General features: G+C 38.8%; 1 protein-coding gene across 2 annotated transcripts in view; it reads right to left on the bottom strand.

Annotated features, from left to right (window-relative positions):
* Positions 1 to 14,618, bottom strand: part of TBCD (tubulin folding cofactor D) — a 159,330-nt gene that overhangs the window by 5,340 nt on the left and 139,372 nt on the right. For both annotated transcript variants that reach the window (XM_087709819.1, XM_087709818.1), the window contains 5 exons: positions 10,739 to 10,860; positions 6,407 to 6,484; positions 4,425 to 4,514; positions 2,006 to 2,093; positions 1,298 to 1,407 (listed from right to left, as the gene is read on the bottom strand). In XM_087709819.1, the coding sequence (XP_087565945.1) occupies positions 1,298 to 1,407; positions 2,006 to 2,093; positions 4,425 to 4,514; positions 6,407 to 6,484; positions 10,739 to 10,860 (488 nt within the window). The remainder of the gene's footprint in view (positions 1 to 1,297; positions 1,408 to 2,005; positions 2,094 to 4,424; positions 4,515 to 6,406; positions 6,485 to 10,738; positions 10,861 to 14,618) is intronic.

The following is a 14,618-nucleotide window of genomic DNA, read 5'->3' on the forward strand; positions in this document are numbered from 1 at the left end:
GGATTCAGCTCCTGGCAATTCTTCTATACATAGAAGTGGTGCTCTGGAAACAATCACACACACTGATCATTCCTCCCACCCAGCTATGAAATCCAGGAAGTTTCATCCCCAAACTTTAAAAATCTGTCTTCCCTCCTCCCACCCCCAAATCCCAAATAGGGTCTCTTTTCAATAGGAATACTTTAACCTCATCTACCTTCAACATTTCCATTTGTTTACATTAAAGGAAAAACTCTACAATAAACAGGTATGCCTTCATCTATAATAGTTTCTTATGAAATGAAATTATTAGTCTTTGAGATGTACAGCATTTTTATTTCCTGAAGAGGGACTACGCATCCTGAGCTAGATATGTGGCTCTACATATCAATAGCAAAAGAAATGCCAAGACAACGTAGGAAGAGTCAGATAGAATAGCCTCAGCTACCTACTATAGTCAGTCAATCAAAGCAAGTAAGCAAGCAAATATAATAGCTTTGTAGTGAATTATATACTATATTGTTGTGGCCCGCCAGCGCCAGCAGAGCTGGCAGCAGAATCGGACAGTGAGGAGGTTGGGGAGGAACATGGGCCAATCCTGGGGGGCTGAGGAAAGTTCAAATGGGGTTCTGCATTGGAGGCAGAGGGAGCTAAACAGCAGTGAGGCAGAGGAACAGCTGGGGCTTGTTCCCAGTGTATGCATGTACAGAAGACAAGAACAACTAAGAAAGCAGGGTTGACTTGGGAGTAAAGCCACACCTTGGAGGTGATTGGCCCCTCCCATAGGAAACAAAAGAGGAGCAAATGGGGAGTGGGCTTTCGCAGGAAAAAATTTGTTCATTCAGTCATTTCAAGAGTGGAAAGTTCTGTTTATGACTATAAGAGACTCTGCCAAGTTTTGCCTTGCCCAGCATTTGGAAAGTAGTTATTTGGCAGCTCTCCAAACGAGATAAGGTTCGTGTTGATAAACATTCCTCTGAAAGATTGTTTGCTAAGCCTTGCTGACTGAATGAAAGGAATTCACAGTTGTGTAAATAAAAGGGGTTTGCCGGGACCAAGAATCTGCTTCTTGCTTTTTAAGGAAGCCTAGGTCAGAACACTATACTGTATAGTAAGCTGTAAGCTGCTACAGATATCAGCTAAATTTCAAAGAAGTTTACAAACAAATCCTGTCACAAAGCGGGACTTTGGTGTCACAAAGTTTGATTCACACAAAACATTGCAAATCCCCAATGTCTAATATATGTCCCGTATATTCTTAAATGCTATACGCTGTAAAGTAGCTGAAACTTACAAGTACATTTTAAGATTAACTCACCAATTAGTGTCACTCAGAATTGTCATGGCATTTTCTAAAACGTCAGGGTCAGCAATATCACTGTAGGTTATCAGCATCTCATAAACCTGACTAGCAGTTGTTTTTCTTATCTAGAGAGCAAAAACAGAAATGGCTCAAACAAAGGTGGCTGCCTTTGGGGGATGAAAGAGTTGGTAAAATGGGGAACAGTATTTACAGCCTAAATCAGTGATGGCTAACCTTTTTGTTGTTGCCTGCCAAAAGCACTTTTAATGTATTTGCCCCTTAATCCCTCCCTCACTGCCTATTTCCCTGAGAGAGGGAGTCTATTTGTCACAAATGCAAAAGTTGTTCTTCATTTTGGACAGTTATTAATGGTGTTATACAAGTAGGTCTGTGAAAGATAGCACTTGGTTGTCTGCTATGGGAAAAAAATGTTAATTACACAGACTTTTGGTGAGATTCAGCAGAGTTCTTACATGGGTGGAGGTTTTTTTTAGGGGGAGAGAGGCGGGTTAGTTCATGACATAAAAGCCATATATTATGGAATGAATTTAATGTATTCCTTGCTATCAGCACATCACACTGGGTGTACCTCTGTGGTGTACCTATGCAGTATGGAGCCAACTAGGGAAGAAGTAACCCAATAGTTGCCTAGTTAAGTTTTCAAGAGGAACAATTCTTTAATATAAGTGATTCAAAAATCTCAATCATTTCTGAAGTACTTACAACAGGAAATGGATGGCAAAGAAAGAGGAAGAGCTGACACAGAACTTTTTTTCTCAGGTCACCTGGAAATTGAACCAAGCCACAAAACCTAGAACAATAAATATATAACAATATATTTTATTATTGATCTAACAAAGCACAACATGTCAAAAACACTTTGCTATATATAGTGTACCACTATTCAAAAAAAGTTCAATATGAAAACTCAACTAAGATTTTTTTTTACAAAATTTAACATGATGTGCCAGTTACAAAAATTTAAAAATGGCAAGAATCTATTTAAATCACAAAATGAAAAGTATCAAAACTGAATGACAGATAATGTTCCAAAACAAGCTTTTTATAAACTTTGAATGCTCTTTAATCTCTTATTGCAAATGGTAAGAGGGAATCACACGCTGAATTCAGATAAACGCAATATGGAATATAAAAAATTAATTACCTTGTAATTAAAAAAATAAAATTAATATATATGTATGTATAAAAAAGAAAGTGGCTCCTTCTTTCTAATAAAGATTAGAAAATGTCTTGTTAAAGCAAAAAGATCAGTTCCAGAAAAATGTAAAAAAAATTCCAGCCAAGTATTAATGTGACTAGCATTTTTGTTTTACTGATATCAAACTGAGAGACCAACTGTACTAAGAACATAAGTACTATTCTGTGACACTGAAACACAGAAGCAATATAGATGCATATCTTATCAATGTAAGCACTGGGCAATGCAATTCAAAGTCATAAATCTGATAAAGTATGGTTTGGATTAGGTACAGGACAGAAGCTCCCTTGGCAAGGATAGCTAATCTGCCCTGGGAGCAGATAAACAAGTGCAGCAAAAGGCCTCAACCACTGCAATTCCATGACTGAGATTTGGTTGGATCTACTGTGTCTAAAACCCATTTCTAATCTTTAATTTGACCTAACCCTTGACTACAGAAGCATAATGCAGGAGTGGGTGGGGATAGGTAGGAAGTTCTTGAATTTTTTCCCCTCCCAAACTTGGAAAGTTGAGATCAACTGGGAAAGACTGACATTTTAGAACAAGCCAAAGTTAAAAAAAAAATGTTGGGGAATTCCTGGAACCTTGCCATGCTGACAAATCAGCCATCAAGAGACAGAGAGAAACCTGATCTACAAACCAATGAAAAAAGATACAATCAAAAGTCAAGGAAGGACACAAACAGCCCAGAGCAGCCAACCCTCCTATAAAGAGGAAGTAGCAGTAGATGAATTAGCAGGGAATAAATAATGTCCTAATGAAGAAACCATAAAGGAAGAAGCCACATCACCATTGGCAGGGCAAGCTACTATATCTCAACAGCCAACAAATCTCACTCTCCCTCGCACTGAGGATGCACCTAAGATGGTAAAGAAATGTCTTCAAGAAAACAACCTCTGAGAGCACCAAGAACTTACCAATTCAACTCTGAGTTTCAGATATTCTCCACTATTGATTATGATATATTGTCTAATCGTTTTGTTTAATTGATATAAAACGATTAAGACAAAAAATGGTCTATGCTTGAAATTCCTGATACCAAATCAAGGCATAAGCTATCACAAGATGGGAGAAATACTTGTTTCAAGCTGTGAGAAAAACTATCATTTGATTATGATAGTTTTTTGGATCCAGAAAAGAAAGATCAGATTGCGTTAAATATGATGAAATGTCATGTCCTATCCTCCCAAATATCCACTTTTAGGGATGTTCTTCCCCAAAATTAAGAGTTCTATATCTGTTTGCTTGTTAGTGTGGAGAACAATGCCTGGAATATATAACTTTGATGGGGAGGGGCTTGAGAGGCAGAAGGATGTGATATAATGTTTGACTCCTATTTTCAATCTCCCTCCCCTTTAAAACAAGCAAAAAAATAACAAATGTTTCACTTCTTAAAGTTCAGTTACCTGTAGTTTAACTTACAAAAAAAATCCAATAAACACACATTAAAGTGATTTTTAAAAAATAGTTATTTTGAACCCTTTAAATTTGATATGCCAAAATAGAGCTGCCCCTTCCCCCCAGACACAAATCCCGACTAAAACCAATGTGAGGAGAATGGTGAAAAGTAATGAACAGCTGGTGATGTAATTGACCAGAGTTGACTGTTCTTCTCCCCCAGTTTGAGTTCGTTCTGGTATGAATTGTCATGGTTTTTGAAATGACAAATCATCCACCACTTTTTCTATCACCAATCAGATTTGAACTTCCTTAGAATTGCTTTTAGAATTACGTTGTTAGCTACATTTGCTTTTGAACTAAAATTTACACACACAGCTGCTCAAAATTCACTGCCGAGACCACTTTTATACAGCATACAATAAAACTCATTTTCCACATGTCTTTCTGTGTAAAACCACATGGACTGGCTACAGATCATTAATTTTTTATCCTTCAGGTTTTTTACATATTTTCCCAACTTACACAGCAATGCTGGAACGGAGTTTCTGGATATCTTTAGATTTCTTGCTTCTTTCTTTACAAAGATTGAACAACTTCACAGGAAATGGGTGGCTTAAAAAATTGAGAAAACAATTTTTAGCTATTTGTTTTTCAAATATGAACAAAAGATCTTGACAGTTGCAAAATTATATCTCCTTATATATCAGCAGCTAAACTAACAAACTATAACAATATTGCCATAAAAGGCTTCCATTAATTAGTGGATTTGAAAAAATAATATTTTTTGCATTCTTCTCTTCAAATAGATTTTAATTCTTAATTAATATTTCAGTTGATCTAAAATTATTATTTTTTATTTACATTCTATTTAGCTGTATTGTTCAGACAGAGCAGAAAGGCAAGGGACAACAGAACATAAATATTCTCAAAATTTTAGTTTTTACGCTACAAAAATAGATGCGTATAATTATTTTTCCTGCATATTCTGTTGTGAAAGCTTACTTATTATCACGTTTAAGCAAACGTGTTTACTTATTAATTTGTTCAAAAATTGCAAAGGATTTCTTTGAAGGTTGCATAGAACTTAGTGGAGATTCATTCACTTCATTGAAATACAATGGCAAAATAGGGAAAATGGTGAGATTTAGAAAAAAAATGACAATACAGGCAGATCCAGTTGAGCATCTGGAAAAGATTTAATGCATGTATTCTTATGAATACGGCTCCACATTCGAAATAGACCGACTTGGCTTTCTTTCTGTCATCTGTTAATTTCACCCTTGTAATAAGGAACCAGTAAGTGAATTCAAACAGATCAGCCTGCAAAGGAAGTAACAAAATCCTGCTCCTGTGCAGGCAGTACTTCAGGAGAAAGAAAATCAGCATCTAGGGAAAAGGGATCTGTCCAGAGGTTTTATGTGATGCAAATTGGGCGCATGTGTTTCTGAAAACTGAGCTTTTTTTAAAAAAAAAGTGAGCTACATTTTAACAGTATCATGACAAACCAATTAAGAAAAGAACAAGGTAAGAATCAAGAGCAGGAGATGAAGTGCCCTCCAGCTGCCAGTCTTCAAAAGTACAAAATTACTCCTGTTAATCACTTACCTATGTGTAAAAATATGAGCTGGGGCTCAAAGGGAATACCTCTGTTGATGCCTACTAGACTAAGCATCCCATGCAATCATTTTTTTATGTAAAGAAAACGAACTTTTTTTTTAAAATGGGACACTGGACTTAAATTGCTTTGATAAAATACAACAGTTGATTGGCTTCAATGTACAATATGCCTCAAATAATCAATCATGCTCTTTTAAAGAATATCATCCTACATTGTTGTTGTAGAATTTTTTCCTGAAGCTATGCAATTTCATTTTTAGGTTTTTATCATACAGCAGGCAAGACATATAAAATTTGTCCTGGCATTTTGGTAAGGGTTAAAATAGTCTTATTCAAATTTGTATATAACCTCTTCAGCTGATTTCACCTAGGAAGAGTACCTTGAGGGCTTGGCACACTGTTATACTGGCCCTCCAGAAATTCTGAAGGGAGGGGATCAAAATGGATTTTAGCAAATGTTCCATTTATAACTGAAATTGATAAGTGAAGGTAGCAAGTTACTTCAATGAGCTCTTATGGAAAGATAAGAGATTTGTGGCTTGACTTAATTTATACTGAAACTCTCCTCTTCTTGGTCATCTCCTTAGCTTTGATGAAGGAACTCAAAGCAGCATTTTGACTGGAAATATGCCCACCTCCTTAAAAAAATGGATAGCTCTTATCTCTTGGGGATCACAAGGTTCCTAACTCAGCCTTGTTCAATATGAACATTGAACTTTTCAAACAAAATACTTCTCCGAATAGTCCTTTTGTTACAATGTAAAAAAAAAATATTTAGACTCTAATTTTCCCTGTTATTATAAATTAGGGGGAATGGAACATTGCCCTTTGAAGATTTTCCAGAAATCTGGAAGAAAGAAGATAACATCTATTATTTTGCCACTTACTTTTCTTCAGTTGTAAATACATCAAAGCATCCATTGGCCAATATCTGATCCAGCATCTTTAGCAGTGGAACAAATACCCTAATGAGGAAAGCATAAAATACCATGTTTACGCACTTCACATTGACACAACTCACATATAATAAACACTTTATATATTTGCTCTAAAGTCAGATGATCAAAACTGAGTCCAACCAATTTTGGAATGATCAAGAGTTAATTTGACATATTGTGAACAAGCAAGATGCCGAACATATGTAATCCACTAACAAATTCCTGATGTCTTTAAGGTTTATAAAGAATGATTTTAACAACTGGGAACATTTCATCTTGAAAACAGATAAGCAGAGGATGTGGGCTGAAGCACAATAACTCTTCAGCTATCTAAGAAGTACTGTTTGCTACACTTCAGAAAGAATTACATAAATAGAAGACACAGAAAGTTACATGAAAACAAATTTTGACTAAATACCGTTTCCCCCAAAATACTACCTACCCTGAAAGTAAGTCCTAGATTGATTTTTACATGTGCACCCAATATAAGCCCTAACCCCAAAAATGAGCCCTATTTAAGATCCCACTCATTCCAGGGTGCACAGGTAAAAATTAAGCTAGGGTGGGGATGAGGGGGGTGGAGCTCTCCTACTACTTACCTTTGGACATTTGTAGCCAAGCATCGCATACCCCGACACCTGCCTCCCTGGTCCATTTCTTCTGCAGCTGGCAAGGCTGGCAAGGCTTTCTTGAAGGCCTCTGTAGCTGATAATAAAGCTCTGGATTGATCCGGAGTTCTGTTATTAGCTGTAGAGGCCTGCAGAAAAGCCTTGCCGGCCACAGAAGAAGTTCCTGAAAGCCTCTGACAGCGAAAAGAAGACTAAGGGGGATGTGCGCAAGTGAAGTTAGTCAGTGGATGACATCCCCCCGAAAATAAGACCTGGTGCCTTTTTTGGTGGCAAAATAAAATAAGACAGGGTCTTATTTTCAGGGAAACACAGTATATTAGACAGAAAAAAACTCCTAACAATAAGAGTTCAACATGAAATCACCTACTTAAATGACTAGTTTAAATGCCCCCTTCTACTCTAATTCCGTTATTTCTCACTTCAAAGAAAAACTTTTGCTACATGCATATAGCAGAAATAATAGATACATGAGAGATCCCACTATCACTCTCCTATGTTCATAGTACTCAGGAAATTGGAATGTTTAATTTTCACTATCAACTAATTCGGTCAGAATTTTCTTCTTGTCCAAATTGGTTCTGAAAATAAAAGTGGACTCCAAGGAAAACTTGCAGGGAAGGAGAATCAGGTATGTGGAAATTTAGCATTGGTTCTGCACATCTTCCTAACTCTCTTGCTGGCATCTCCCCCGCACCAATCATGTTCTACTGTTGCAAATGTAAACACAGTGCATTTGGATTTCAGAGAAGGATAATGGCACAAAGAGACATTATGACTGTCTAGGAGACATCTCTAATTAGATGCAGTTAAGTTGGACATGGGCTACCACATAGATCACTGTAATAAATGCAATCTGTTTGAAATGTGGTATGGGAAATTCTGAACAATTATGAGCTTGATTGGATATCATAGCTTCTTTTTAATCCATGTAAATGTTCACTGAAACTCTGTTTTTTTATTGTAGTATCTGCTCTTTTACATTTTTGTTGAAAGATTATAATGGAAGATAAGGGAGGCCTAGAGGCAGCCAGATTGGAAATTAGACTGTATCAGAGAACAATTCTATCTGTTTGAAAAGTCAAACCCTGATAGACAAATTGATTACTAGAGTGAGTAAAATTTGTCATTCTGAATGAACAAGATGACTATAAATTCAAAAAAGGGCTTTGAAGTTGAGGAGTTAATCTCTACACTATCACTTTATTTAACATCTGTATCAGTTATTTGCTTTTTAGCTATGCCAGTTTCTGTGAAATTAGTGATCTGTGGGTGGTCATCATGATAATTATTTTGAGATATAACTGTTATCATTTTCTTCTTTGAGAATCTATGAGAAAATTTTCCAAAAGCCACCAAGCTTCAAAAAGTCTGTCTAATTAGCTTGCCTGTGTTCTTTAAATTCTCATAGTCCTTTGCGTTTTAATAGCTCTGATGTTTGTCTACCAATTGACTGCCATTTCCCTACCAGTGACATGCAGTCACTAGAGGCAGGGGAGGCGGGGCCTCACCAGTCTCCTGAGGAAAAGGAAACTATTTTTAAAATAATTAAAAAGGCCAAGGTAGTTGCTCCCAGACTCTAAGTCACAGTGACTCTGAATCTCCTTAGTGCAGTTAGTAGGAGGAGGCTAGAGAACTATGGGCCTCCTTTGCATAAGGAATTTTTTGCCTTTTAAGAGTTAACCAAGGGTTAAAAAGCAAAAAATTCTGTATGCAAATGAGGCACGTGATTCTCCCGCCTCCTCCTGCAGAGGGCACTTTGTTTAGAGCCTATTTTAAAACATTTAAGCAGAGTCATCCACGTGGTGACTCTAGCAACAACTAGCCTAGCCTGCCTGGCCCTGGCTAGACCAAATCTAGCATTTTTGACGCAGCTGGAAGGTATGTGGGTCAGAGGGAGGGTGCAGCGGGGAGGAATTCAATTTATTTGTAATGTAAGTAATTGTAATTTGTTTTTATTATGTGTATGTGCGTGTGTGTGTGTGTGTGTGTGTGTGTGTGTGTGTGTGTGTGGTTTTTTTTTACCCGCCTCTGCTGGCGCGCGGGCTGGCACATCTATTTTTATTTTTCATTTTCATTTTTTATTTTTTAAAGCCATGCCGCCTCGGCGTGCCATAGAGCGAAACATGTCCTGGTTTGTGGCCAGGCGGCATGCACTTTAAAGTAAAATAAAGAAATATTTTTTAAAGAAAAATAAAAATAGATGTGCCAGCCCGCGCGCCAACAGAGGTGGGTAAAAAAAAAACCACACACACATAGACACGGAAGGCATGCTGGCACTTTAGAGCTCGGCTGTCATTCAGCGAAACATTTTTTGCTGAATGGTGGCCGAGCCCTGCCTGCTGACACTCTAAAGTCCCGGCAAGCCTTTAAAGTGCCGGCTTGCCTTCCAGGACGGCCGGCGCGGAAGGCAAGCCGGCACTTTAAAGGCATGCCGGCACTTTAGAGTCTAAAGTGCGGGCATGCCGCCCGGAAGGCATGTCGGCACTTTAGAGCTCGGCTGCCATTCAGCAAAACATGTTTCGCTGAATGGCTGCCGAGCCCTGCCGGCACTCTAAAATGCTGATTGTATTCCTTCTTTGCTAGAGTCTCCAAGCAGTAGCAGACGCTGCGGGAGTGATTGTGGGGAGGCTGCGAGTTCCGGGCAACCCTCGCTCCCCAACTTCTTCCCCGGCGATCCCGAAGGCGCTCTGCATGCACTCAGGAGCCCGTCGCCTCTGCCCATCGGCGGCTCAGCGCTCCTCTGGCTGGCGTAGCTCGATCGGTGCTTGTTCGGCGCAGCCTCGCCGGCTCCACATGGGCACAATGGCCATGGCGGCGGGCGAGGAGGGAGGCAGAAGGTGAGCGCTCCCCCCGGGAGGGTGGGGGGGCTTTGGGGCTGGGGGGTGGGGTGCCCGGGGGGGCAGGACGGGGGCTTGTGGAGGGACATGGGGGGAGGTCCTGGGTGGAGGGAGGGGGGCAGGAGGTCCTGCCAAGGGTGGTTATAGATCAGTGACGTGCGGTGAGCTTCATGGCCGGTGAGGGTCCTGCTCTATGGCGGATGTGGCGCCGGGGCTTCAGCGGGGCTTTTGCACTTGCCTCACTGGCCATGAAGCTCACCGCACATCACTGTTCCCTACTGTTCCTTCTGCTTGTGCAGGCATGTGTCTTCAGGAGAAATTGAGATACATAATATTTGACATCTCTCAAACTGAAAATTCCAGAGGCATAGTTCTTTTTCTTGTTGTTTTTGAAAGAGAGCAGGAGTCGCAATTCAGTACTTTCAAAGTCTGTTCTACTAACTATGTTGAACTGATAATTTCCAGTTTGGGAGATGTTTTAATAAACCATGACTTCTAACTTACAAGTCACAGATGGAAAATACAAGTTTAATATTGATGAACAAGAAAACCAAAATCTCCATGAGAAATCTGACCAAAGTTTCCTTCACATGTTGGCATGTTTTGAGGCACCGAGGACTGCAACTGTGCCTCCCAACTTTCTGGAGGAACACAATAAATATTTGGTGATTTGAGGCTGAATTTTTCAGGCCCTTTTGAAGATCTAATAACTGAAATGGTTGTGGAAAGTATTTAAGAGGCAGTGTTCCATTTCCATTCTTAACCTTTCCCTACCCAATCCTGCCACCCAAATTGACTGAGATTGTATAGGTCACCTGTCATTCAGCAGATTGTCCTCAAACACTTTCAGCAAAGTCTCACAAAAACTGTTCATTGCATTTCCGTCATTCTGAATACTCTTGAGATAATTGAACAGGCTTTGGGATGAGCATCGCACCTGTGAGAAAAATTCCAAATGTTTTTTTTTTAAAAAAAAGTCTGGCCTATCCAAGAGCATCAATATTTGAAAGCATTTTTTTTAGGTTGCAAAGAATAAATCTTCACGTCATGTCTAGTCTCTTAATATTTAAACTTACCTTATCATTTCATTAAAGGAATAAAAAAAACCTATGCTAATTGTATAAAAGGAACCAGAGATGAAGCTGCTGCGAATTTCTATTTTCTGAGCACTAGTGAGGATGTTCTTTATCTTCAGTTAGTACGTTTCCTAGAGTGAATAGGCAACACTCACATCCTCATTTGAATCTCCAGGGGATGAGTTACCTTGATTCCCAAATCAGAGAGAATACAATAAGACTGCCCTTCAACCCAATGCAAAACAATGTTTTTGAACAGGTAAATCCAACAACTGGAAAACTGAACTAAACAAACATATACATATAGAAACATATATAAATGAACCAATGAATTATAAACAACCATTAAAGGGAGAAAGAGGGAAGGAAAAATCTGCTAGGTCTTTTCTTTTCCCTCACCCCAAGGTCAGTGATGATAATAGCCATCCTACTGCTTTTCATATTTAGTTTGAAGTTGTTGGAGTCTTATATACAGTAAAAATATATGTAGGAATACAGCAGAATACAGTAAAAATTAAAGCTTCTGCAAACCTTACAGAGGTATTTATTATCTTAGGATATTTACAAAACAGTTAAGGGAGGAATTGCAGAAATAACCCTTTGGGGGGGGCACTCTTGGTAGATTGCTAGATAGATCAGTATGTGCAATCAAGCAAAGCTGAAGTGCTTCTCTATGTATTCATCACCACAACTGACTGGACTATCCTGTTCCCACCATCTAGAAAAGGTGCCCAGAGACTTCTGCTGAAGAGTCAAGGGAATTTCTGGCACATAACTTCTAATGTTCCTGCAAAATATCTTACGTGCTCTGTGTACATACTGCCAATGCCACATTATTTTTCCTGAGAATGAGAAAGAGATGAATAAAGTGAAGGGAAAGGCACCCCCTGTGAATTAAAGAGAAATTCAACTAGAAAGAAATGGCTGGATCTGAGCCTGGAAATCCACTTTGGTGAAGAAATATGTATCTGAAGAACAGATTAAGGAACTCCAATTTGAATCTTATCTAGCCAAAACCATGATGACCCCCAACCCTCCTTATTATTATACAAGTTTAACAACATGTCACTGTAGGCTATGAGAGAAAAGTTACTTCTCCAAACAACAGGTGGTGGTCAAGGCCAGGTGGGGAAAGTTACTCTGTCCTTCTATCTGGAGCTCTGGGGAAATAGAATGAACCCATGTAATCCTACAATTTATCTTTCTGTTCAGATACATCTTTTTTTTGAACAGGAAGTTATCTTTCCATGAAAAAAATATGCTTCCCAAATGAAGAACCTTTTCTTAAATGTAACAAAATCCAGATTTAGGGAGGCTCCCCCCAGCCCTCCCCCAAATTTCCAAGCTGGATATTTAGAATCAAGGAAACTTGCTCTACCAAGAGTTATCTCCTTCTAAAAAACCAGAAACACAAATGGAATAGAGTTTGTTCTAAGAAACTCCTTTAAAAAAACCAGTTGTTTTCTTTAGATGTAAACAGTATATAATAGAATTGCCATCTCTCTGAAATAATTATTTGAAAATCTTGAGGTTTTTCCTGTCTTAATATTAATATTGTAACTAGCAAGCATCTCTTTGATACAGTTTCTGAAATAAGGTTTTACCATAGTGTCCAGAGCACAAAATTATTCAACTAATTTTGATGCTTTTTCGCAGAGGCATATTTAATTATACTCCAGCTATTCATAAAACAATCTTATTTTAAAGAGTCTATAACCTCTCAAGGTCATATTGATTTGACTGAAATTCCAGTTCACTGATATTCTGTATTTCTTTCAATAAGACCAGATCTGTTTTAAGAATCAGCTACCCAAATGAATAAAGAAACTGCGCAGAAAACCCAGATTGCTTGAGGGTTATTCTTGTTGGCTAGCAAAGTGGTTTGGCCTCTACTTTCCAGATTTGTAAAACAGCTGACCATAGAAAAGAAGGCAGGATGCAACTGAAAGAGGTAGACTATACTATAAAAATAAGAACTGGCAAGAGATCGTCATACCCAGGACCTTGACTAATTGCTGGAAAGGGGGAAAACAACTTAGCTGAATGATTTTAATTAGATTATATCTGATTTCCATACCTAAAACAATAAAAAATGTATTAAGTGGGCTGGAAATTCCCCCCCCCCCGCCCCCGACATTTCTTGTTGGAAATGAATCCATGAACCATGAAGGTGTATATGGAACGCTCATTATGCTGTACTGTGGTAGCTTTACTGTCCAATATCTATAATATTATAAAGTCTCTATAAAGGAGCCCTAAAGAAACAGGTGATTGCTCACACCATATCAGAGATTTAAGATCAGATTGAAATAGCAACAAAATTAATTATAAAAAGAATTTACACTAGTTAAAAACTAAGTACGGACTACATTAATTTATCAAAATATGCAAAATTAATAATATTAGTCCTAGGCAGCTTTAATTCTAAAGAAATATGCAATGCTAAACAACAAATAGTAGATAAACAATAGAGAGAGAGAGAGCCAGTTTGATGTAGTGTTTAAGGTACCAGGTTAAAACCAGGAGGCTTACTTCTAGTCCTCTGTTAGATGGAAAACCAGTTGGGTAACTTTGGGCCAACCATTCTCTCTCTGTCCTAAGACAAAGGCCGTGGCAAACCACTTCCGAAAATCTTGCCAAGAAAGCTTCAGGAAAACTAGTCCCGGCACAGCTGCCAGGAGTCAACACTGATTCAAAGGCTTAGATTAAACAATAAGCAACATAAAAGCCAAAGATGTCTATCACTAAGGCTTGTTCGAAAACCAGAAAACCCAAAGCATTTTGTACCTCAGAAGCAAACAAAAATGGTTTATGCCCAGATTTAAAAATGAAAAAAGAAATGGCTCCACCAAAGCCAGTGGTTCTTAAATGCGGGGGGGGGGGGGGGGGGAGAGGGGGGTATATCCTGAGAATACTGGAGCAATTTGGAACTGCTTGTTGGTGAATCAGTTTTGGTCCATGACTCTGCTCTGAGATAGTTTTATTTTTCATAGCAATGGGGTTTTTTTCGATTGTTTTATACCTCTCCCCTATTATTTTTATAAATAATTCAAGGTGACGAATATACCTAATTCTTCCCTTCTACTTTCCCCAAAAGCCTGTGAGGTGGTTTGGGCTGAGAGTGACTGACCCAAAGCTGGCTTTTGTGCCTAAGTCACCTGATGGAAAGCAGAAGAAATACACAGTGGGGGATTCTTGAAAGAAAAAATAAATCTACTTCCATTCAGCAAAACTGCCAGTTTTGCTGAATTAGCTTCTTCCTCCTAATTGTGTCCCTCCAACAGGCTTTTGACAGAAGCAGAAGGAAGGCTTCCAAAGATATTCCAGTCCTACCCCTCCACCACTGCCCCCAGAGAATTGGTGCTTGCCACCTCTGGGTCCACAGAGAGAAGCTGTTCAAGCCAAGAGATCAGAAAATATCCACTGAGCCATTTTACCTCCGTCCCTCCCCACAGCTCCCCACTGAATGTTCCTTGTCAAGAATAGGAGTATCTGTGAGTTCTAGTCCTGACTTGGGCATGAAAAACTGGTTGGGTGACTTTGGACCAGTCACTCTCACAGCTCACCTCACCTCATAGGATGGTTGTGGTGAAAACAGGAGAAGGGAGGAGTATTAAGC

The sequence above is a fragment of the Thamnophis sirtalis genome, unplaced genomic scaffold, assembly GCF_051295495.1.
Source record: "Thamnophis sirtalis isolate CommonGarterSnake01/CBP01778 unplaced genomic scaffold, rThaSir2_p1.2 scaffold_3, whole genome shotgun sequence".
Classification (NCBI taxonomy): domain Eukaryota; kingdom Metazoa; phylum Chordata; class Lepidosauria; order Squamata; family Natricidae; genus Thamnophis; species Thamnophis sirtalis.